At 42.9% G+C, this 24,801-nt stretch overlaps 1 protein-coding gene across 1 annotated transcript in view; it reads left to right on the forward strand.

Annotated features, from left to right (window-relative positions):
• Positions 1–334: 334 nt before the first annotated feature.
• The window catches only part of gdpd5b (glycerophosphodiester phosphodiesterase domain containing 5b), a gene marked incomplete at both ends in the record, with an annotated part of 66,182 nt that continues 41,715 nt past the window's right edge, over positions 335–24,801 (forward strand). Inside the window, 2 exons of the mRNA XM_080845393.1 lie at positions 335–451; positions 16,417–16,520. Coding sequence (XP_080701519.1) covers positions 335–451; positions 16,417–16,520 — 221 coding nt within the window. The remainder of the gene's footprint in view (positions 452–16,416; positions 16,521–24,801) is intronic.

A 24,801-nucleotide genomic window follows, 5' to 3' on the forward strand; every position in this document is an offset into this window, starting at 1 on the left:
TAATGAGATGTTGTGTGGATGACCTGGTTCCTTTGGTGTGACATGCTGCTTATTAGCAGTGAAGTGTTGAAAGTGCTGAGTCATGTGCAGAAGCCCTCTTGAATAGGGCCTATAGCACTTCATTCAGTGAGCAGGCCACCTACATCTTCTAAGCTAGCTCTCATGATTTGGTACCTTTTAACTGAATTAGATTCCTGGAGAGTATAGATAGAATGTTCATTTCTGTTGGCCTCCCATTCATTGTTAGCCATATCAATTGTATGTGCCTCTTGTTCCCTCAGGATCGCTGCTCTGGGATGTTAGTGTGGTGGGGTGGAGGACAGACTGAAGGAGCATGGTGAAGCACCAGCCGCTACAGGTCTACGAGAGGCAGCTCTGTTTGTCATGTCTGACGGGGATCTACGGATGCCGCTGGAAACGCTATCAGCGGTCACATGATGACACCACCAAGGTGGGTACCCAGCCTCACTGTTTCCAAATGGCCAGCCCTGGAGGCTGTTCTGTATGTAGGCCTATATGTTTTCCACACACTTGTTTCTTAGTAGAAGTCTTTGAGTTATGATCAAAGTTTTAAGGCATGAGACTTGAGTTCCATCTGGTCCTCCTTACTGAAGCAGACCCAGATAGCAGGGAGAGGTTGGCCCAACGTCGGCAATGGTTGGCAACGTCGGCGTTGGAATTCCAACCTTGGGCCAACGTTGAACCAACGTCGGCAGCTCAACCAATAACATCAAAATGCAATGGTTGGGCAGTTGACGTTGGTTCAACGTTGGCCCAAGGTTGGAATTCCAACTCTGTGTTTTTTTACAGTTGGAGTTGGAATTCCAACGTTGGGCCAACACTGACCCAACGTCAACTGCCAAACATTAAAATCAAAATGCAATTGGTTGGGCAGCTGACGGTGGGTCCATGTTGGCTCAACGTCAGCTGCCCAACATTTTGATTGTGTTTTTTTTTTTTTTTTTTTTAACCATTCCACCTTTTTCTGCAGGGCATATTGGTTTTATTAAGGTAAACATGAGTATTAAAAGCCTACTGATGGCCAGACATTGTGATTCCGCGTCTCTGTAAACACTTTCAGAATCTCTGTATCACTGCGTAACAATACAAATAGCCACGAGCTTATTTTAAAATTAAAAACCGTTAGCAGATATTGTGAACTGCCTTCGTCTCTTGTTTCTGACTGTAGCGAGTCATTTCAATTTTCAACAAGTAATTTAAACTTTTGATCCACATTCATCAGTAAAGGTATAGGAACCGTATCGTTAATTAACCACATAAGACGTAGCACTATCGACTAGGTAACGCAAGCAGGCGCAGCATTCACATTCTTGTCTACGCTAAGCGTGATTTTGTTAGCTGGCTAGCTACCTGTCATTTAGTTAGCAGCTGAGCTATCTCTACGGCTGGTGATGTGTCCAGCGACGGCTCTGATGCGGACTAGCCTACCAAGACTAATTTATTTGTGTGTTCGCTTGTTTTTTCTTTGCTTGCGTGTTGCCTACAATAAATTATTTTTACCTGTATGTAACTGCTGTCTGTTTAAATTCCTTACGGGCCGTGCATAGGCTATCGACTTTGTTGCCATTTCGCGACTGTACAAAACAAATCGGAAAATACGGTAAGCTGCCAACACACCCATGTGGGGCCCATATGGGTTGCATGTGAGCTGGTGAGTGGCCCCCATTTGGGCTGCCCAGCTGGGCCCCAGTCAGTTTTGTCCGGGGTTCCATGGTGGCCCCATGTGGAACCCACTTATTGCCTATGTTTAGTTTAGCCCATCTACGGCCCACCTATTACCCATGTGGGCTCAAACGACAAAGCCCACGCGCTGCCCATGCTTAGTTTAGCCCATGTAATGCCCACCTATTGCCCATGTGGGGCCCAACAACAAAGCCCACTCGAAGCCCATGCCCAGACAACACCCAACTAGCCCAGATGAGGCCCATGTGGGCCCCAACTGTATGTGTTTGCAGGGGATGTTCCTGCTGAGAGTCAAACAAGACTTCGTGCATTGTCTACACACCTGTCACTTCTGAAATATGTAAGGTTGATTCATTAAACCATATTTATATTGATAAAAACATATTTGTTAAGCGGATTTTTTAGGTTGCCTTAAGTTTTTGGATGCATTAAATGTGGTGGCAAGAAGTATGACCGTCCTTGGATTATGGGACATTGTAACACCTTATCCTGATTTGAATTATTGAATTATGACATTGAATAGACATCGGGTGGACTTCTGTAAAATCATAGAAAGCGAAAAATAGCTTGGTTTAACAAAAACTAGCTAAAGTTGGCAATTGGTTATAAGCCAACGTTGGCAATTGGTTATAAGCCAACGTTGGCAATTGGTTAAAAGCCAACCAAAACCGACTCTCACTCCTATTTGCCAACGTTGGCCCAACGTGTCCCCGACAGCCAAAAGTCCGTTGGCCCATCGTTGGCATGTGCCGTCATGCCAACGTCTGTGACAACATTGGGCCAACGTTGGGCCAACCTCTCCCTACTATCTGGGGAGACCTTATAGGCCTAATTCATGAAGGAGACTTTGGTGGCTGCAGGATAAGTTTCCTTTGGCATGGTAGAGGGCCACCAAATGGATAACCCTGGCTGGTTTGAACAGGCCACAATCAGATTAATCTATTCCCTGATGTGTTGCACTGTGTGGCTCTTACTTTGGCCATCGGCCTCATTGATCCAGTCTATTGAATAGGCTTGTGGTTTGTGTATCTTTTTATCTGATGTTATCATATTCACCCATGTGACCCCACCCCCATGTTTTGTCTTTGAGCTGGGTCTCGTTTTGTGTTGCAACTCTGATAACAGCATCAATACGATTCAACTGAGTGTATTTGCTCCTTTTAATTGAATATCCTAACCCCAAGCTTATTTACTTTGCAGCTATGATTTCTAAAGGAAAATTAATGAAAACTGAATAAAATAACCGGCATTTACTTAATGATCTGGCCCAGAGAATGTTTTACTACAGAGATGAAATCTGCCAGACACAGAGGGACAGAGAAGAAGGGCGAGAAAGAGAGAGAGATTTGGGGAAGGAGCGGGAGGTCAGAGGGAGGTCGGGGCAGGGCTCTCCATTTCCCAGTGTCTCAGAGAGGCAGAGGCCCAGGAGATCAGCTGAGCTGAGGAGATGTTGATGGATGCAGCAGAACAGAGCACAGTAAAAAAGGGTACTGCACGTGTTTGAGAAGCACACAGAAGACTTACGCAGTACCTTTAACTGAGTTGAAACAGGCCTGGATGCTGTGTGTGTCTCTGAAGTGGGAGCCCACATGGCAGAACAGCAGCTGTGTGTTTGCTTGTGTGCCCTCTGCTTCTAGAGCCTTCTCTTCTCACCTAGATCCTCTGCTCCTGGAGCCTTCTCTTCTCACCTAGATCCTCTGCTCCAGGAGCCTTCTCTTCTGACAATGATTCCCTTCACACTGCACCCTCTGCTCCTGGAGCCTTCTCTTGTCACCTAGATCCTCTGCTTCTGGATGCTTCTCATCTGACCTTGATTCCCCTCACACTGCACCCAATCACCTCTCACAGTGCCTCTGCAGCCCCAGACAATGGGCTGGGATTGAAGGCAGCCAAAATGCTGAAGATTCGTCAATGTAAATGATCTGCACTCCTATGGATTAGTATAGATTTTTAGGGAGAGATGGTGTTTAATGGAGGAGGAATTTGAGCAGAGGGGAGGTTGTTGTGTGCAGCGTGACCTTTCAGCAGGCCAGCGGCCCTGTCAGCAGTTTCCCTGCAGCTTTGGCCAGTGTGCTGCGTTTGAATTGGCCTGCTGGGGAGAGAAAGAGCCAGTCAGCTGTCTGTGCATGGATGGGGATAGCTCCTCTGAGCCCTTGCCTCTGGCCGGAGCTCCACTCCTGCCGGCTGAATGACTGCATAGGCGTTGGTCTGGTCACACTCCACATATGGGATACTGCCGTGTCACTGAGGGCTCACAGCAGCTGTCACCAGCTAACAGATCGGTCCGTCCTCATTTTCACAAAATAAATGAATGAATACAAATTTTACTTCTCATGCACCTGTTTATCTGTTTTGAATTAGCCTGATCAGTAGCCTATTGTTTTAAGTGCCATCTCAGCTTTTTCTTCAGTGGCTCTGCATTGACGATTCTCAAAACATTACTGGCGGATACGTTGTAGCTTTTTCCTCCCTCATAAAGGCTAATGTGCTTGTAAAAGGTGGCTCAGTAGAAAAGGTCATATCTTTGGTATATGGGTTATAATATTTGGTAAATGGTATATCATTTTTGGTATATGGTATAATCTTTAGTTATATCATCCCATGAAACCAGACATATCTCAGGCTCCATAAACAAATACTCACAAAGGTGAGGCAATTCCAAATGTCCTCAAGGAATTTCTTGTGCAGCATGTTTCTACATCAAAAGCAGTATGCAACAGACTGGTAGAGTCTGCTGGGAAATGTGTGGGTCCTCAGGTACTGCATTTCAAACACATGATTAGAAGTGTGGGGTGGATGCATAGGTAGCACATAACCATCACCTCTTCCTGATCTGAAGTGTGGGGTGGATGCATAGGTAGCACATAACCATCACCTCTTCCTGATCTGAAGTGTGGGGTGGATGCATAGGTAGCACATAACCATCACCTCTTCCTGATCTGAAGTGTGGGGTGGATGCATAGGTAGCACATAACCATCACCTCTTCCTGATCTGAAGTGTGGGGTGGATGCATGTGGAGCAGATAACCATCATCTCTTCCTGATTGAGAGGGCATTTGGTTCTTGATTCCGGACTGCACTGCACTGCAGGCAACATTGTATTAGTAGTAGATGGTGTCTCAAGCATAGCATCCAATCTTTGAATACTGGTGATATTAGATGATCAGTTACTGTATCCCAATCTGCCTCAGCTTTAAATGCTACAACGCGTTTTTTCTTGTCAGTCTAAGTTAAAAAAAAGTTTTGCTCTCTGTTTGCAGTCATTTATTTCCCCTGCCATGGTGTCTGGAACATCTCTCACTGTCACGCGACCATCCTGTTGTTCTGGCTATGCGATGGATGATGAGATTGGTGTTGTGTCCTGCTTGCAGACAGTGGCACCAGAGCATTGGTATTTTGGGCCCCAGAAATCTGCTCTCCAGATGAATTGGACAGCCTGAGAAGTCAAATGCTAATGATGTAATTAACATTAATGTTTGATCACTCCGACTCCATTCTGTGCCAGTCCTCCAAGACCATTATCTTGACTTTGGGGTGTAGGTTTTCTCGTCTTTCGTCTTTGCTGGACTTGATCGATTACATGTAGACTATATATAGCCCAGCTTTTATTTTACACAGATAGACCATTAGCCTAACATGTGGTTATACGATTGTTTTCTCTCTCTCTCTCTCTCTATCTATCTCACTCTCCCTCTCTCTCTCTCTCTCTCCCTGTATCCCTCTCTCCCTGTCTCCCTCTCTCCCTGTCTCCCTCTCTCTCTCTCTCTCTCTCTCCCTCCCTCCCTGAGAGCTGTAGTAAAGGCCCTTGTGTAAAAGCGTTCCCTTTGTGAGGCCCTGTGTGTGGCAAGGAGGTTGGCTGTGCTGTATAGTGGGCTGCCTGTCACACTGAAAGACGATCTGACCTCAGTAATAATTGAGAGTTTTTCCATTAACTCTGTCTTTACCTGTCACACAGCAGCTACGGGCCAAGACACGGGCCTCATCCAGCTCCTCTGCCCTCTCAGACACCTTTACAACATATGACCTGATTTGTGGCAACATATCAAACAAGAAACAGCATAAGGTCTTTGATATTTTGGGGCCATTATTGGTGCAAATGCTAGATGAGAATCTCTGGTAGTGTGATGGTAATAATCTCTGGGAGTGTGATGGTAATAATCTCTGGGAGTGTGATGGTAATAATCTCTGGGAGTGTGATGGTAATAATCTCTGGGAGTGTGATGGTGATAATCTCTGGGAGGGTGATGGTAGTAATCTCTGGTAGTTTGATGGTGATAATCTCTGGGAGTGTGATGGTAATAATCTCTGGTAGTTTGATGGTGATAATCTCTGGGAGTGTGATGGTAATAATCTCTGGTAGTTTGATGGTAATAATCTCTGGGAGTGTGATGGTAATAATCTCTGGGAGTGTGATGGTAATAATCTCAGGGAGTGAGATAATAAAACTGGTGGCGCATCCACAGTGCTGTGGATTTGATGTGTTTTGTGTGGTGTTTATTAGTAATAACATCAAAAAACAACTCAACTGCACTGATGACAGGGATCCTGGCACAAGGCAATATTATGCGCAACTACACTACATGAGAGTGTTGAAAAGACGGCTCGGGGTATCGAGGGCGACCTAATCGCATTTGGGCTTCCTGCCAGTCTGTGTCCAGGCCCAAGTCCACAGCAGAGTGTGCAGGTATCTCAATATTCAAGCTTGGAGGGAATTAGATTTCAGCATCCTCTGCTTCTCTCTCTCGCTTTCTCTCTCTCTCTCTCTCTCTCTCTCTTTCCCTCTCTCTCCCTCTGTCCTCCAAGGTGATCTGGAATGTGCTTGGACTGTCAGATTTAATCCCCCCTGGCTGTCACCATGGCTATTGCCTTTGTGTTGGCCCCTCTGGGGTGGGGGTTGTTTGCATGCCATTTTTCTCTTCCTTTCATAAATGACTCATTCAATCACTCTGTGTCTACTGTTAAAGGCTCATGAGTCATGACACTTGAGCACTCCCAAACTAGCTCAGGTGAGATTTGCTAGTTTTCTGTTGTTTGTTTATTCCATGGCCTTGCCCATTGTTCATACCCGCTCACATGGTGACCTATCACATCAAAATACCTGGAAAGGATTTACAGAGGATTTCTGGATGTCTATTGTGATGTATGCATTTGGCAGCAGGTTCTTTTTGGCAGATGATTTATTGACCGCTTAATATCCTCCTTTCCAAATTAAATCGATACGTATAAAATCTCTGACATTGGGCACAGATTGGTTCAGGGTGTCTTCAGATGAAAGCTGTCCTTTTTCCCGTCAGTCATCTATCAACTGTAGTGCTCTTCAGCACATGCTCTGATGGATTTGTTTTGTCTCTTGACACACCTGCATGTCTGGAGACATGTGAGCTTCCTCTCTGTTAGCTAACGGCACAGCCTTGCTCTGTACTGTAAGTTCCCAGAATCCCCCACTGGCTCTTGTGAAGTGAACTGCTCCAGGTGGGTGACAGAAGGAGGGGGTAGGTGGTGGAGTGGAGTGGGGTGGGGTGGCAGGTGGAGCTGTCCTTCTGTGGGACCGTCCCCTGATCTCCTCTTTCTGTCCATTGCCTGCCTGATCCATAGACACACACACACCTTCTGTCCATCACCTGCCTGATCCATAGACGCGCACACACACACGTCCATTGCCTGCCTGATCCATAGACACACACACACACACACACACACACACACGTTGAGCTGGCCTGGGAAAGAGTGATACGAGATGAAAGTGTGTGTGTGCGTGTGCGGGCCCGTGATTGTGTGCGTGTGTGTGTGTGTATGTGTGGGCGCCTGATGGAGAAGTGTACATGCACTAGGGACAGGGAAAGGTAGAATGTTCTGTTCATCTCGTTGACCTCAGACAATTCTTATTACCGTAATTTCTGGACTATTGAGCGCACCTGAATACAAGCTGCGCTGAATTTTTTTTTAAAATACTTATTTTGAACATAAATAAGCCGCACTTGTCTATAAGCCGCAGGTGCCTACCGGTACATTGAAAGCAAATGAACTTTACACAAGCTTTAAAGCAGCACAACGGAACAATGGCTATTCGCTAAAGGTATGCTAGCAGCTAAAACTAACGAAATCTCTTGAAATGGGCTGACTTTGACATTATGACAAACTAGTTACTCAACGACTGTCCTTACACTGTCAAACATCAAGCAAGTGCAACATAAGACAAAGCAAGACGGCAAATAAGTTACTTACTAGATCGGCAGAAAGAAAACAAGTCAGGTCGGCGGGCTGCGGCAGGCAAAACTACAGAACACAGTTATATGCCTATGGACCCTGCTATCGCAATGGCATGGACGCGATTCTCCATATTAAAAGTCAAAGTCAAACTGCTTATCCTAACCCTAATCCTGAAGTATAATTGTTGCATATTGGGGCTTTAACGAAACACAGCTTGTAACAAGAACAGTTAGTAGGCAGGCTACGTACTAATATTATACAAATATATATATAGCTTATTATAAGTGCAAAAGTGAACAATCGAGGATGAGCGAACACGGAGAAAGTGATGTTGCTCAAGAGCAGGATGATAACGAATTGGTTAAAAAGATAGGGGGCACCTCTGTCGTTTGGAACTGGTTTGGGTTCAAAATATCCAATCTCGACCATAAAAGAATAAAAGACAGTTGTGTCGCCGTGTTGTTTTAGCCGAAGGTGTAAACACCAGCAACATGTAAAATGTCACCAAACGTCACCATTCTATTGGCAGCTCGCACATTGTGTACTGTATCATATTTCATATTATCATTCTTCACACACATAGGTAAGGTACATACAGTTGGCAGCTGCTAGCTTGTGATGAACTCGAGTTAATATCTGTGAATATGAACTCTTTCATACTAAGTTGCACAGGCACCCTGAGGGCTTCTACCCCTTCCCATTATCATTTTATGAGTTAAATCGAGGATACTAGATAACTAGCTATCATTTCATGCAAATGTAACTCTTCCATTGAAATCGTTTATGCTAAGGTTATTTAAAGTTTCTTTAGCTAGCACAGCAATTCGATAACCACGTGATTACAACCACTTGTGGAATGTTAAATGGCTTCACATGGATACTATAAACAATCCTAAGATAAATAATGGGAAATCGACAGAGCAAGGGCTCACTCTGAAATCAATGTCATGTTAGCAAATATTGCTCATGCTTTAGTCTCCGCTCTTCGTCTGAAGCCAAATCTTTTCTTGAGGTTCCAACATTTATCAAAAGCAAGTTGGCTTTAAATGTGAGTTGTCGATCGAGTTATTTTCTGTCCCGTAGTTTGAAGCATACCTTTGAGCTCCGGCATTGATCTCCCATTATTTAACATTTCACGTTTCGATTAAAAGTCCAGTTTCAGGCTCTCGCACGGCCCCTTCATTGAGGCAGAGTTCCTGTTTGCCTCCCCTCAGGCATTTAGCTTGTGAAAGTGGGAAACATTCATAAATAAGTCATTGTATAAACCGCGAGGTTCAACGCGTGGGAAAAAAGAAGCGGCTTATAGTCCGGAAATTACGGTATATAGTTTGAGCTGACATTTTATGTATTTTGACCAGGCTGAAAGGTTGAAATAAGAAGAGAAAAAAAGAATGGAGATGCCTTTGATGGTAAAAAGCACCTCGTTCCTCTCTCCTCTTTTCTTCTCCTCTTCTCCTCTCCTCTTCTCTTCTCCTCTCCTGTCATCTCTTGTTGAGGGGACTCAGGTCACCCATAACTTTTACCCAGCGGTAGTTTGTCTTGAATGATTAGTGTTTGCTTGACCACTTCTGGCAAAAGGTTGTCAAAGCTAAAACAACATGATTCTTGTCCTGTTTCTGAGCAACAGAAGGTTGCAGGTAGGGCTGTAACGATACACCTACCTCACGATTCGATTCGTATCACGATTCTTGACCCACGGTTCGATACACCCCACGATATTATTATTATTTATTTTTTTACCTCGCGATTTTTTCTTCAGGCAATTTTTTGCCATTATTGAGGTTTTTGACCTGCGCCTACTCTAGAGAGCACAATATCTGATCAAAAAAAGCATGAAAGATGAAGGCTCCAGCTTATTTTTTGTAATGATTATGTCCATGTGCTTTGGTCACAGTCCGTTTGGAGACTCCAAAAAATACCTTTGGTTACCCAAAATGTATACTGTAATCAAAAGGTTTACTACACATGAACCCAAACTGGTAGAAGCATAATCTTGGTCTCAAATGAAAGTTTACCCCCTGTACCGTCTTGTGAATCATTTAGACACACTTATTTAGGCTTACAGTAGGCGTATATGAACAATTGTCATCAAATGGCAATAATAATCAATTGTATTATTATTTATTTGTGGTTATTAGTTGTAATAACAACTAATACAATCTTATTAAAGGTAAAAAATTAAAGGTAAAAACTATTAACAATCGTTTTTTTATCTTTCTTTTTTTAATAATAATAACACATTATATTTATGGATTTTTGTGTTACCTTTAACCATGTACGTACCATAGTAGGCCTACAGGAACAGATTAGACTAGTTAGCTAGCTTGCAAGCAAGCCTTTGTAGCCAACGCACGATCAGAGATAGCTAACGTTAGCTAACTAACATTAAACTAGCTTAACCGAACTAAATCATTTCTAAAAGTATTATTACTAGTTATCATTCACCGTAGGCGATGCGTGTTGCTTGGCGCTTGGTGACGAAATGCCATGTATTTCTGAATGTTTTCGATCCCCTTGATGGAGTCAGCAGAAGAATTTGCCTGTGCTGGTTTGACAACGATTTGGGCAACTCGTTGTCCACAATTCCGACATGCCTTGAAAACAAAACCGGGTCTTTTTCTCTTCGTCGACGTCCTCCTCCACCCCAAGCCAATCTAGCTTTCATTTTTGACAGTCGCTGGGTGTGTGAATTTTATGTTTTAGAACCTGAGATGGTGACAGAGACTGCGCTGATCCTTATTTCTCCTCACTCTCGAAGTCACAGGTCTGATTAGAAAGCGCTCCAAATATTTTTTGTTAGAACGTTCGTTTAATCACGCAACAGTCAGTCAAGTCAAGGCGAAAATCAAAACATTAAATGGCAACTGACCGGGTCATAGGCTACGATGTTTTTGACACGTTCATTATTACAGAAAATTATGGGGGCATTTTTTTGCCCCTCTCCTAGTAATTTTCCTAGTAATTAATCTACACAGCACACGTGTAGGCTTACTAGCGAACCAAACTTTTTGTATCACGTGACCGCTGAGGGCATGTCGCGGTTCTGCCTCCTCACATCGCGATGCAGGTTCGTGGCCCAGAGTGTCGCGATTTCTCGGTTCGATCCAATATCGTTACAGCCCTAGTTGCAGGTATTGTGAATGTCAATGTTCATTTTAGTCATGGCACTCTGTCTAAAGATACTGAGGTGTTTTTTTAACCAAACTGATTTGATTGGGGTTGAATAACTAGGTTGTTTTATGTCCTCCTCATACATCTGCTTGTTATTATGACTTCTGAATATTAATGAAGTCTGAACAAGCTGCTTGAATAAGTCATGGCGGTAAATAGTTATGAGCATTTAACTGGCGTGTGTGTGGGTGCCATGCATCATTCACACTCTCACACCTCCTCAGCTGACGTATGAAACCTATGAGTGGCCCGTATGTGTGCTGTTGAGACTCTGGAGGTGTGTGTGTGTTTGTGTGTGTGTGTGACCTGAGATGGTTTTCTCGGAAACCCCACAGCAGTGGAGTGGAATGGCTCTCTCTCCTCACTGATGATTGAATGGCTTCTGTAAGGAAGACATTAAAGGTGCATTAAGGATAAATAGGTATTCGCTAAAGGTATGCTAGCAGCTAAAACTAACGAAATCTCTTGAAATGTGCTGACTTTGACATTATGACAAACTAATTACTCAACGACTGTCCTTACACAGTCAAACATCAATCATGTGCAACACAAGACTAAGCAAGACGGCAAATAAGCTACTTACTAGATCGGCAGAAGGTAATCAAAGTCAGGTCGGCGGGCATCGGCAGGCAAAACTACAGAAGGCAGTTATATGCCTATCGACCCTGCTATGCCATTGGCACGGACGCAATTCTCCATATTAAAAGTCATTGTAGCGCCCCAATTTTTTTTTAGCTGTTATTTTAAGGTTAAACTGCTTATCCTAACCCTAATCCTGAAGCATAATTGTTGCATATTGTGCCTTTAAGACTGTCACAGGTTGTTCAATATTCAGTAAGCAGTTGGTGGTGTTATGGTTTAATGTTTTATGTGTGTGTGATGCGAGTGTGTATTTGCGCATGTGTGAGTGGGAGAGAAAGAGGGATTTTAGGTTTGCTTAAAGCCATGCCGCCGAAACCCACACACACACACACACTCACACTCACACTCACACTCACACACACACTCACACACACACTCACACTCACACTCACACTCACACTCACACACACTCACTCTAGTCCTATAAGCCACCGGAAGCCTTTCTGGTAAAATCAGGCCACATGATTTTGTGCCTGTCCACAGTGATGTAACCACAAGCTGTTTGGCAAGCCTCTCTAAATACAGTGTCAATAGTGTCTGTTTGGCAACCCTCTCTCAATACAGGGTCAATAATGTCGCTCAGCTTTCAAACCCATGTTCAAGACATCTCTTTTGGTACACTTACATCATGACAACTACTGGATGTGAATAGAAGTGTCTAAATGGACATCAAATACTTTGACCTTGATATTTCTATTGCTAGTGTGCTTTTCCCTGAACATTCCTTGACTGGTTTAGTCTGAACGATGTGATTGAGGGTGGTTGTGTCTTACCTGTGTGGCCTTGAGGAAGTGTTCCCACATAGCTAGACCAAGCTGGGTGTGTGAAGAGTACAAAGCACACATTCCTAGGCCTGCTCTCACAGCAGCAGGAGATAAGGGGGGGGGGGGGGGGGCTTCCATAATCTGTGCCAGTTGTTCCGTGTTTGTTTTTAACCACCACAGACACACACAGATGAGTCCTCTAAGCTGCTTTAAAATCTTGGTATAAAACCACACGGTTTTGCCCCTGTCCCCAGTGATGTAACCACAAGCTGTTTGCCAACCCTCATATACTACCGTGCCAATAACGGAGCTCAGCATTCAAACACTTGTTTAAAACCATCACTGCTCCGTTTGAAATGACACTATGGAGGATGTCTGTGAGTCTGTGGAGCTACTGTTTTCATAACATCCTCAAATAAATGTTAAAATATGGTCATATAAAAGACAAACACACTGCAAAAAGTGGAATCTTAGTAAGATAAAATATCTTTAATCAAGGCAATGTGTGCTTGTTTTTTGTCTGACAAGTTATTACTTCTTACAAGCATTTTTTGTGTTCGAACAATATTTAAGAATTATTATCTCAATATACAGGGCAAGGTGCTTATATTCAGCAAATGCTAGCAACATACTTTTGAAATGAGTGTGCATGCTAGGCAATTCATCTTGAAATCAGTCAAGCTACACTAATGTGTAATAACACAAAATGAAATAACAAAATCGCTGAATTTAAGCAAATTGTCCTAGATATTGAGAAAATAATTCTTATGGTATCCAGGCAAATGTACTTGTTTTTAGTATAGCTTTACTGATTTCAAGAAACACTGTCTAACATACAGCCTTATTCCAAGATGATGGTGCTATTATTTGCTGAATATAGGCATATTTTCTATGTTTCGAGAAAATAATTCTTAATTTTTTTAGGCAAATGCACTTGTTTTTAGAGAAGCTGAACTTATTTCAAGATAAATTGCCTAGCATATAGCCTCAATTCTAGATGATGTTGCTATCATTTGCTGAATACAGACACATTTTTCTACATTTCGAGGAAATAATTCTTATTTTATTTTAATTTAGGCATATATACTTGTTTTAGGTGTAGTTGTACTGATTTCAAGATAAATTGCCTTATATTGCCTCATTTCAAGAGTATGGTGCTTACATTTGCCAAATTTCAGCACAATTATTTACATTTTGAGAAAATAATTCTTACTTATTTTGACAAATGTACTTGTTTTTAGTCTGGCCACACTAGTTTTAAGATATATTTGGGTTCTTTGAGGCTAGCTATTTTAAATTGTTTTTTGAAACCCTTAGTAAGTCAAATCTTCCTGTTCTGTTGGCAGATAATGCTTATTTTAAGCAATATTTGCACCATTTTATTACTTTTTTTTTTCTTGTTTTTGAAAGCAGTGCACACGTGATTAGTCAGTCCTTTTCTGTTGTCACTAAACCCCCCATAAAAGTGTGACTTACGCTTTTACAGAACAGCGTGGCCAAATCTGTTGCCAAAATACCTCAATAAGCATGTTATCTAGCTTTTATGAGTATCAGCTGTGTTATTGATGCAAGAATGATAGCCTATGGTGAACTCTGGATGTTTTCAGTTTCTCAGCATTGTGAAAACACTTCAAAGGACTGTAAGGGGCCCGACAATCCCATTCAAGGGCAGGCAGTGCACAGCCAGAAGGGGCCAGAAAGTGGGAGACCAAGAGTGCCACCCTCTGTCTGAGTCACCAGGGGGCTGCTAATGAACTTGACAGATTTACTCCTCCAGAGATGGATACTGCCAATGAGAACTCTCTCTGCTGATGTACAACCTTTTTCGCTAATTGAATGAGTGCAATGTGAGTGCAATACCCACTTATGCCAGGAACATCTCCTCACTCCCTCTACGCTTCCCCTTCCCAGCCCTTTCCTGCCCAGGCTGTGTGAAAAGCATGTCTAATCAGGCAAAGAAACTCCCCTCACCATTCCAAGGTCATTTTTATAGAGCTCTATCTGTGTGTCAGGTTAGCCAAATGGCACGGCCATGTTTAAAGCATTAAATACAGTATGTATCTTCCTTGGTGAGTAAGGAACTCTACTTTTGAGAGGGTTTTGCATTTTCTGTAAGTAGGCGTTACGGAGAGATGGTGTGTGATGGAAGGGGTCTGTTGTGGTGCGTTATTGCTGGTTCTCCGGAACATTCCTCTTGGACTTGTGAGTCAGGGCCGTGTAGTGGGCTTGATGACTCCCACACAAAGCTGTTAGCCTGCCTTGTGCTAGCATGGTCTATTCCTGGGGAGGACGCTCGTGATGAGTGTGAGCTCCTGTGAGCACATGTTGACTTGGTCTTCCCACACCCCTGGTAATGAAAGGATGTAGTCATCTCCAGTGTTGCCAAGTGATGGTGTAGCTGGCTGTCATAGATGTGTTGTGCCAGGTATGCAGATAGCCTCCTTCACGTGGATGAAGCCTCTACACCAGCACCCTGTGGTTCTTGTTGTCATAGCAGCCTTCTGGCAGTTTCTATTCCGTGCCACCACAAGTGTTGCTTCGCACCTCAGAAGGTGTTCCTAAGAAGTCATTTGAAATATTTTTGAGAAGACGTGAAAACATGACTGAACATTATTTTTGTTCAGCTCAACGTGTTTGTGCGCTGAAGTAGCTGTGCGCTGAAGTAGCTGAAGCTGTTGACTTCCCACCCTGTCCCCAGGACACCCCATCCAGTCCAAACTGTGACAAAGAGGTAGGCTGGCTCTGAGTTTGTGGGACTTACGCCCTGAGCCAAACAGGTGTGTAGTGTAGTGTGTTCAGCAAACATCAGTAGAATGACACAGGTTGGGATTTGTAGGCACCAGTGATGTGTTTTTTTCCTAAGTTAAAGTACTGCCACCCCTGTTTCACTGATTGGACACCCAGGTTAATCCAAGCTTGTAATGTTAAAACACAATGTGGGGGCTGAAACAGTGTTTTGATGTAGTACCCATGCAGCCACATTCCTAGGAGCTGGCGGTGGTGTGGTGTGGTGTGGTGTGGTGTGGTGTGGAGCGCTCTCCAGTGATAACCCTGGCAGCAGTCATTCCACAAAGGCCAGTTCAGAACGACTCCATCCAAGCTTGGCAAGGCAGCTGATATGTTTACGTGGGGCTTATGCCCCCTTAATGCAGTCTGTGTTTTACCCCAGAGAGAGAGAGAGAGAGAGAGAGAGAGTGGAGGGCATTCCAGGTCTCCGAGGGGCAACAGCTCGCCTTAGGCACGTGCCAGCGATGCCATGGACCCACCATGTATAACCCTTCACCACTGTCTGTGCCTGTGCGTCTGTCTGGCTGTCTGTCTCTCTCTCTCTCTCTCTCTTTCTCTCTCGCTCTCTCTCTCGCTCTCTCTCAGGGTGTGCATGTGCAGGACTGCGTTCCATGATTGGTCAGTCCTACAACTGGGATTGTCTGTTCCTTGTTGTGTTGAAACAGTGCGCTGTGTTTGCCTGTAGGATCAGTGGTATTGAGCTGAAATGTGTTCATGTTCTCATTCTATATGGTAGCGGTCTGTACACTAAGGCCCTGTGGTTGACCCCACTCACACACTCAATAAACATATTGGCGTGTATTGGCCTGTAGATTGGATGCAAGATTCAAGAAGTGATTTTGTGTGGAAAGGCAGATGAAACTGGTAACACTGTTTTTTTTTTTTAAATGATGAGATGTGAATATGACGGGCTCACTGTGTGTGTGTGTGTGTGTGTGTGTGTGTGTGTGTGTGTGTGTGTGTGTGTGTGTGTGTGTGTGTGTGTGTGTGTGATTATCCTATTTGCCAAGCTCTGACAGAACCTATAAATACAATTTGAATTGCAATATTAGTTAACTAGTTAAATACTGTTATTATTACAAATTTTCATATCATATGTTTGTGGTCTATGTAAATGTATATATTTTTCTGTTTGCAGTGGGAGTTCCTGTGGTCCTTCATCTTGTTTGTAACCTTCTCCTTGCTGCTGGTCTGGTTCTACTTCTGGTGGGAAGCCCACAATGACTACAATGAGTTTAACTGGTGAGTGGTTCCCTATACGACTCATGATGTTACTGAGTTTAACTGGTGAGTGGTTCCCTATACGACTCATGATGTTACTGAGTTTAACTGGTGAGTGGTTCCCTACTGGACTCATGATGTTACTGAGTTTAACTGGTGAGTGGTTCCCTTTACGACTCATGATGTTACTGAGTTTAACTGGTGAGTGGTTCCCTACTGGACTCATGATGTTACTGAGTTTAACTGGTGAGTGGTTCCCTTTACGACTCATGATGTTACTGAGTTTAACTGGTGAGTGGTTCCCTTTACGACTCATGATGTTACTGACATGAGCTTTACTGGTGAGTGGTTCCCTATACTACTCATGATGTTACTGAGTTTAACTGGTGAGTGGTTCCCTATACGACTCATGATGTTACTGAGTTTAACTGGTGAGTGGTTCCCTATACAACTCATGATGTTACTGAGTTTAACTGGTGAGTGGTTCCCTTTACGACTCATGATGTTACTGAGTTTAACTGGTGAGTGGTTCCCTATACGACTCATGATGTTACTGAGTTTAACTGGTGAGTGGTTCCCTATTGGACTCATGATGTTACTGACTGAGATGTTCTAATGCTCAATCACCAGGGCCCTCTTCCAAGAGACTATAACCATCTGACCGAGGCAGGTAGAATACGGGCTCAATGTGGGGATGCAGAAAAGCACTTTCTGTATTTCTTTATCTTTAGCATTTCTTCAGTGGGATTTGTCGTCAGCCAGGGAAATGCTAACTCCTTAGACCTCCTGTCTTAAAGCAGAAAAGGATGTAGAGGTCTGTGGCTCTTGGGAGAACATACAGAGACACATGGACAGAGTGTGTCTGCCTCAAGCCCCACATTTAGAGACGAGGGATGAAACCAGGGCTCGAAATTAACTTTTTGCCTTACCAGCCAACATGGCTGGTAGATGAAAAAAATTACCAGCCAATTATATTTTTTACCAGCCAAAATTAAACCTGCCATTTCAGACCCGGAAATCCTTAAAGGCCCTCCTTCACGATACGTTAATTATTTAATTAACTTTTGCATGACCTTTTTTTTAAAAGCACATTCAAGAGTTGGCTATTAAAAATGTACTTCAGATGAATTAATTTAACCTCATAAGAAGCGCTGCATTAGGTCTACTAAAAAAAAATCTAAATTAAGCTTTTAAATGACACCTATATGATGGATACATATTGTCCAACTAACACTACAGCATAGATATTCAAAAGCTTATTATACTATAGTCTTACTGATCTGACAAAAAACCGCATTGAAAAAAACAGAGGTAAGGCAAACAGTACCTCTGCTTCACTGAAGGGGGCGTGCGAGAGCCCACTGGTCGGCGATAAGCTTATTCAGCCATTGCTCTTCTACTAAGCTTATACTACCACCGTCAACGTATTTCGGCTCCCCATTATTTGTAATGAGCTACCTACTGCAACATGCTCTTGGTGTAGCTGTAGCTGCTGTTGTGGCTGTTGTTTCTTCCTCCCTAGATGTTCTCTGCACCTTTGCTTGAGGTGATGCAACGGCAATGAATAGGCACATTATTTTAGCTTTCGTTTAACTGCGTTAACCTGCGTGTGGTCAACTAAGTCGGTTTCAACTTTTGATTCGTGCTCAAAATATTAGAACTTTATAGGCTGAAAGTATTAGAACTTTGTATTCGCTGGCAAAACATTAGAACATTGTATTCGCGTGCAAATTGTTATTGTTGTATTAAAATTCTAAGAACTTTATATTACCCTTTCACTTCTCCCACTGTTCGTGTTGGTGTTGCAAGCTATTTTTAACCATGACGGGCGCAATAGTCGGGAGATTTTCTCCGCAATGTCACTCGCCAAGTGGCGGAGCATCGGAGACAATTTAGTCGCCAGCCCAAAAATCTACACGCCATTGGCGCTTGGCGGGTGCCAATTTCGAGCCCTGGATGAAACGGTGGCATAGCTTTGTTGAGTCGCCAGGCAAAGCTATGAGCATTTTCTCCTCCTGTTAGCTGTTAGCCCAGTTGGGACTTATTTCCAAAAGCATCCAGATGTGTTTATCTGTCAGGAAAGGAAAAAGACTGCCCTGACGCTCTAGCCTCTCCCTCCTCAATAGCCCTGGCATTTCAGAAGAGAACCCTGCTTTGTTAGCCTGGATACCAGCCTGAACCCCGCCCACAAAAAAATTTGGTTGGGAAGTTCGGTCTGGCTCTTCGACCGTTGGGGAGAAATTTTTCCTGGTAGAAAACAGTACAGCCAATCAAAGTGCCAGGGTAGGCTTTATACGATGATGGACAGATGATCAAGCGGTAGATTCGAAATCCAACAAAGATGGCGGCATCTTGTGAGCCTGTTAGTGGGAAATATTTTATGTGAATTAAGCTATCTACACGACTTTTTTAATGTCAAAATTGACTCGGTTAGTTGTGTATGTGCAACACGAATGTTGCAGAATATTGTTGGTCTTAACTAAAGCTCCCTAGACCATTATTTTTAGGTTATTGCTAACGCCTACTCCGAAAATCCATTGAAAACATAGTAGCTAGCTAGCCTCGCTGCTAAACGTATAGTAAAACATGATCAAGCACATCTCACAGATATTGACGGCGCATTCATTTTGAAAGAGGAACAGAGAAACGCGATTAACCATTCTGGGACAGGTTGTTTTTGTCCTACAGACATATAAAGACAACCCACATGAACCTTGGACCCTTTTCTTTTAAAATATATAAAGTTTGAAAATAAAATATAAATAAGTACTTTGTAAAAAGAATATAGCTGAGCTGATGCACTTTTCAGTCTGTCAGTGAGTTTTCTGCTCATTAGCAAATGACAGCCATTCATATGATAAGTAATGGTGATTCAGTGATCTCCATTGGGCCATGGTGTGGCGTTAAAACCTTTGGGGGAAGTGAGCCACAAAGACATTCCAGGGCCATTATGCAATGGCCATTGTCTTTGTCTGAGGTCTGCCAGGTAACTCATCAATATGCATTTGTAGGGAGACACATTTGGGAGAGAAACAGGTTACACTGCTATTATAAATATGTAGTAGTAAAACCACACACAGTTTCTGAATGCTAAACTCACGTATAGCCAACACCTATGTTTACAAGTTTCAGAGTTCAAAGGTCTTAGCTCGAAATCTTTACAATGTTTTTTTGTACAAATTCTGAGCACCTCTGAATAAAGGTATTTGTAAGGGTGATTTAACATTTGATTTAAATACAATTTGATTGTACTACATTCCTTTTACTCTAATGTTGTTATTGCTGATAATAATATAATCATATAAGCCACTTGTGCATCAATACTTATAGCTAGGGGAAATATACAAAAACATCAAGGCATGTTAGACTTCCTAAAAAAGTCAAACAGGCCTCTGTCCCTGAAGGGTTAAGGTATTTGTCAATCGAAAAGATGTTTTTGCCGTCCTTCCTACGGGATCCGGTAAAAGTTTAATGTATCAGATGGTCATACTAAGTTGCTCTGATTAGTTCTAGGTATCCAATTGAGCGGAGAGGCATTTTCTTTCCTGGTTCGTTGAAACACGCCCCATAATCACAGCTCAATGGAGCAGACTCAGACTCATATTCTGACTAGAATTATGAGTATGACATCGTCAGGCTACTGCTGTGTGCCTATTTTAGTGTTTCCCCTTTAAATGTCATCAGCACTCATCTCCCTCTTTGGATGTGGATTCATCACTGGAGACGTCTGGCCCTGAGGCAAGACTGGTAGCAAACACAGGGTTGGGATTGCTGTTACTTACACGTGCTGCCCTAAACTCATTTTGGATAATCCTCTTGTTTTTTTCCCTCTCATTAATCTGGTATGTGGAAGGGAGCCCTCTGTCCACACAGATTACTACAAACATTGCTTCTGTCATCCTTCCCCAGCACTCTTAGCAACGTTTCGGTTGAAAATGGCAAACTGCCACCAGCCATTTTCCTTTCTGTTTTAGTGCTCTGGAACACCATTACCTCACATTTAGATTCCAGTGAGGGCTTAATCAAGCAGACATTCTTCTCCAGTAGACATGTTGGGATCTGTAGACACATTGTCTATTGGAGAGAGGGCAACGTTGGCCTTTTCCATTTGTCACCCAGATGGAGGGCGATGTTGTTGGGTCACCAGGCGGCAGGTAATAATGCTGTCGACAATGAAACGGATGAGCGAGAGGGGGGCAGCACAGAAAAGGAGTGAAACTGTGCTTGTAAGCTGTAATTTCCTGCTGTGCTTCAAGGTTATTCTCGTATCCCATCACTGGTCACATGACTCTTCAATGCCATCCTCTCAACCTGCCTAGGCTCTCGTGGCTCTCTGTTCTCTCTCATACACAGAGAGGGAGAGAGAGGGAGAGAGAGCAGGGCTTGCCAGAGCGACTGATCTGGTTGCACATGCGACTGGAATTTTGGCCGTGCGACTTGATTTGAAATCACAGTCGCACGCGTGCGCCTATAGAAAAAGGCAAAAATTGCGGGTTTCAGGGTGTTTTTCCCCCCCACTAATTTTCCAAGAAGAACTGATTTTTACTTGACAGCAATATTAATTTGGATTATCAACGTTAATGCGTTAATCTATGATATCATTGTAGACGGGCTTAATGCGATAAAATATTATAACGCAGGTAACGCAATTTTGTTTACTTTCGGTTTGCGTTGACACGACACGAAACGTACCTGCAGTCATTTAGACAGGAGATAACGAAGCGGTAGTGGAAGATGGGGAGAGCTGAGCGGAAAGTTTTTTATTTAAGAGGCAAAATGACGGAACAATCGACCAAACTAAGGTTGAATGGAGCATTTGAAAGCTAAATTTAGAAGCAGCTCGTCTTTAAGTGATCACCTTAATGCAAAGCACCCGACAGAAAGCAGAGACAGGTTATGGTCGCCAACCCACACTCCACGACTTCGCTAGGAAAATAGCTAGACCAGTCTGTGGCAGGGACGTGCAGTCATAGGAGGCAGGGGAGGCAGAGCCTCCCCTGTCATTTTGAAAAGTAAAAAAAAAATATATAAATAATAATATATATTTATGTATTATAAAATAAATATTCATATTTCTCTAGTTATCTGTGTTACGAGTGTCATTTCTGCATGATTCCGATCATTTCGAGCATTTTTATTATCAAAATCGCTGAATTTGTGCATTTCCGGTTCCCAGTGACAGTGATCAGCCAATGAACATGCACGTGCCGTCAAGGGAGGCAGATGCATTGCTGTCTATGGGCAGCTGATCCAGTGCCGCACTAAAGATTGCGCAATCACTCCAAACTGGGTTTAACGCATGCGCGCGCAAGCGTAGAACCTTTTGAGTTGAGATCAAAACGCATTGAAAAATATTGTTTAGTGAGGCAGACAGTACCACTGCTTCAAGAAGGGAGGCGAGCGAGAGCGCAATTGTCGAGTATATTTTGGTTCTAAAAGTCGGTCTTCTTCTACACTTGCTTGTATTGCTAAGCTGAAGCAGTTCAAAACTGGACTTGCAGTCCAAACGTGAAATGATTAATAATGGGAGACCAATGGCGGAGCTAAAATGTTTGCATTAAACGACGGGACAGAAGGTATTGACATTTGCAGTGGAGTGTTTCAAGTTTCCCAACGGGACATATTCATGAAAAGGACAACGGATTTCTACTGAACTGTACACAACAGAGTGGATTACTTTGGTTTTACCTCAAATTGACAGTTAAGAGCTCCAACGAAATGCACCAACTTTAAATTGTACCGGTCAGTAGAACATTTTGGTATTGTGTGCTATGTCTGCGGTGTTTAACAGTTTGCTTGTTAATACGTTGTGTAAATAAATATGTAATTGTTTTTTTTCTAAACTGTGAATTCAAGTGTCCGAGTTGTGTAAAAGGTAATTTAAATTAGCATCCCACCAACATAGTTATATTTTCCCTAGACAAAATGAAATGAGCCATATCATTGGTGGGAGGGCTACATACGCTACCTTGTAACTATTAATATCTTATATCTTAATAACTATTGAGCCGCATAACTACAATAAAAAAAACGATCGTTTAAAACTAATAGTATTAGACAATAAAACATAACGTTTTTTCAGTTCTGGTGAGATGACAATTTTTAAACCATAAGCATATATACATGTATGATGTATACATTTCATTTTTTTTTAAACAACTAGCAATCGGAATGACGTAATCACTTCCGGTGTCTGTGCCGCACCAGCTGCGAACCTCACGGCACGTCACTGGTCTGTGGCGATATTAGGGGAGAAATTGAGAAGTTTCTTAAGCGAAAGAACTACTACCAAAACAATTAATATTCAGCGTTAATACAACCCTGATTCAATTATATTTGGTTTTGTGAATGGAGGTTGAGCCCAAGAGCAGTGTGTTGAGTTTGTCTTAAAGCTGTCTAATGAGGCGCTCAAATCTGAATCGACATTTGGAGACGTGACATCCAGCATTCACGTACAGATGAAAGGCAGGCAGCCCGCTCCTTTTAAAACAAGTTAGACGAGTCGACGGACGTCAGTAAAGCTGCATTAGTGCTGTTTTTAGTGCATTATTATTGGAGTGTTATTCTCCAGGGGCCGTATTCACAAAGCCTTTTATCTTACCACTAGGAGTGCTCCTAACTATCGCTAAAACCTTTTACGTAGGAGTAATTTCTTAAAAGTGATTCACAACGGCTCTGAGACCTACTCATACTAAGGATAATACCAACTCCTAAGCTTAAGATAAAAACTCCGTTGCTATGGATGACGTCGATTCTCATGCACGAGTTTAGAAGCGGTGCGTACGGTGATTGGTTGCTGACAGGCGCTGTCATTCAAAACTCAGTCCTAACATCCCCCTAACGATCCCACTAAATCAACAGAAAATAAGAGAATAACCTAGGCTTCAAATGAAGTCATATTAAATAGTTATGGATAGTGCACTTAGCAGAATGCACATGCATGATGACAAGTTTGTGCATCCAACGAGAATGACGCTTTGCACGTTAGAGAAAGAGAAATTGCCGAAAAAAACACGGAAATTGCATGAAATCAAGGGAGTAATAATTAAAGCTCCCTGCAAACTATTAGGTAATCGGCATATTTCCAGCCCTTAAACACTTCAAATATCAGTCCATACGGCTCTTTAAGTCCTCATGTCATAATGGACGAAACGAGGGCGAGACGTAAGAGAAAGTCGAACTGGTCCCAGGACCAACTGTCCATGTTGGCCCAGTGTGTGCTGGAGAGGAAGGGAGTTATAAAAGCTAAATTTGGCTGTGGAGTGACCACAAAAAAGAAGCGTGAGGCATGGGAGGACATATGTGTTAACATAAATGCTTCATTCCCTGCCGTGTGTCGCTCTGTTGATGACTGCGAGAAGCGGTGGTATGCGCTCCAGTCACAATGTAGGATGGAGATTGCGGAGTGGACTTTAAAAGAGCCGTCGCGGCTACAGGTATTGTGTCACCAAAATAGGCCTCATGCGTATACTTGCATGTTGTAGTTCAGCTGTGCTCCCGGGTGTGGATTGAGGAAGGGTGTCAAAAGCCATGTCTTGCATGGATGGCCACTGTCACCCAACAAGTGGCATCCAGCAGGTACATGGTGCCGCTCAAAAAGCTGGCGCAGACCGCTATCCATTAAAATGCCCGAATCGTAGAGTAGATCCAGGCCACTTCGCAACAATATCTATGATTGTGAAATTTGGATCAAACACTATCTGTGTATTAATTGAATGTACCTTTTTGCGGATTACAAAGACGTCCTAATTATTTTAATGTGTGTTCCATCGATGGCACCCACGACACCGGGCATTCCTGCAATCGCCATGAAATTGACATTGATCCTTTGAAGTAGGCGATTGTCCAAAGGGAACCAGATAAACTGTTGAACAATGTGTGGTCTACAGAGTGCGGTGATTGTTTGATGAATGAATCGGCTTACTGATGATTGCGATATTCTGTAGTTGTCTTCGTTGCAAAGTTCCCCGTAGCCAAAAATCTTAATGTTATCAAACATTTAACTTCCGGACTGATTGGGTTGTTTCAATTAGTTGGAGACGTGATTGCATCCCGCACTAATTCTAGTAAAATGTTGATTCCCTCACGGTTTAAGCGATATCTTCTCAACAATTCAGAGTCGTTCATTGTCTCCAATACGTTGCGTCTGGCTTCAGCCATTTTAAGACTTTTTGTGAATAGGTCTTAGTGACTTAGGAGTCCTCATGAGGAGTTTTAAGCTGTCCTAGACTTAGGTGCTACTTTTAGGGATAAAATATTTTGTGAATTGCTCTTAGTAAAAAAAAATAGGAGTCCTACATTT

Source organism: Sprattus sprattus (genome assembly GCF_963457725.1).
Source record: "Sprattus sprattus genome assembly, chromosome: 9".
Taxonomy (NCBI): domain Eukaryota; kingdom Metazoa; phylum Chordata; class Actinopteri; order Clupeiformes; family Clupeidae; genus Sprattus; species Sprattus sprattus.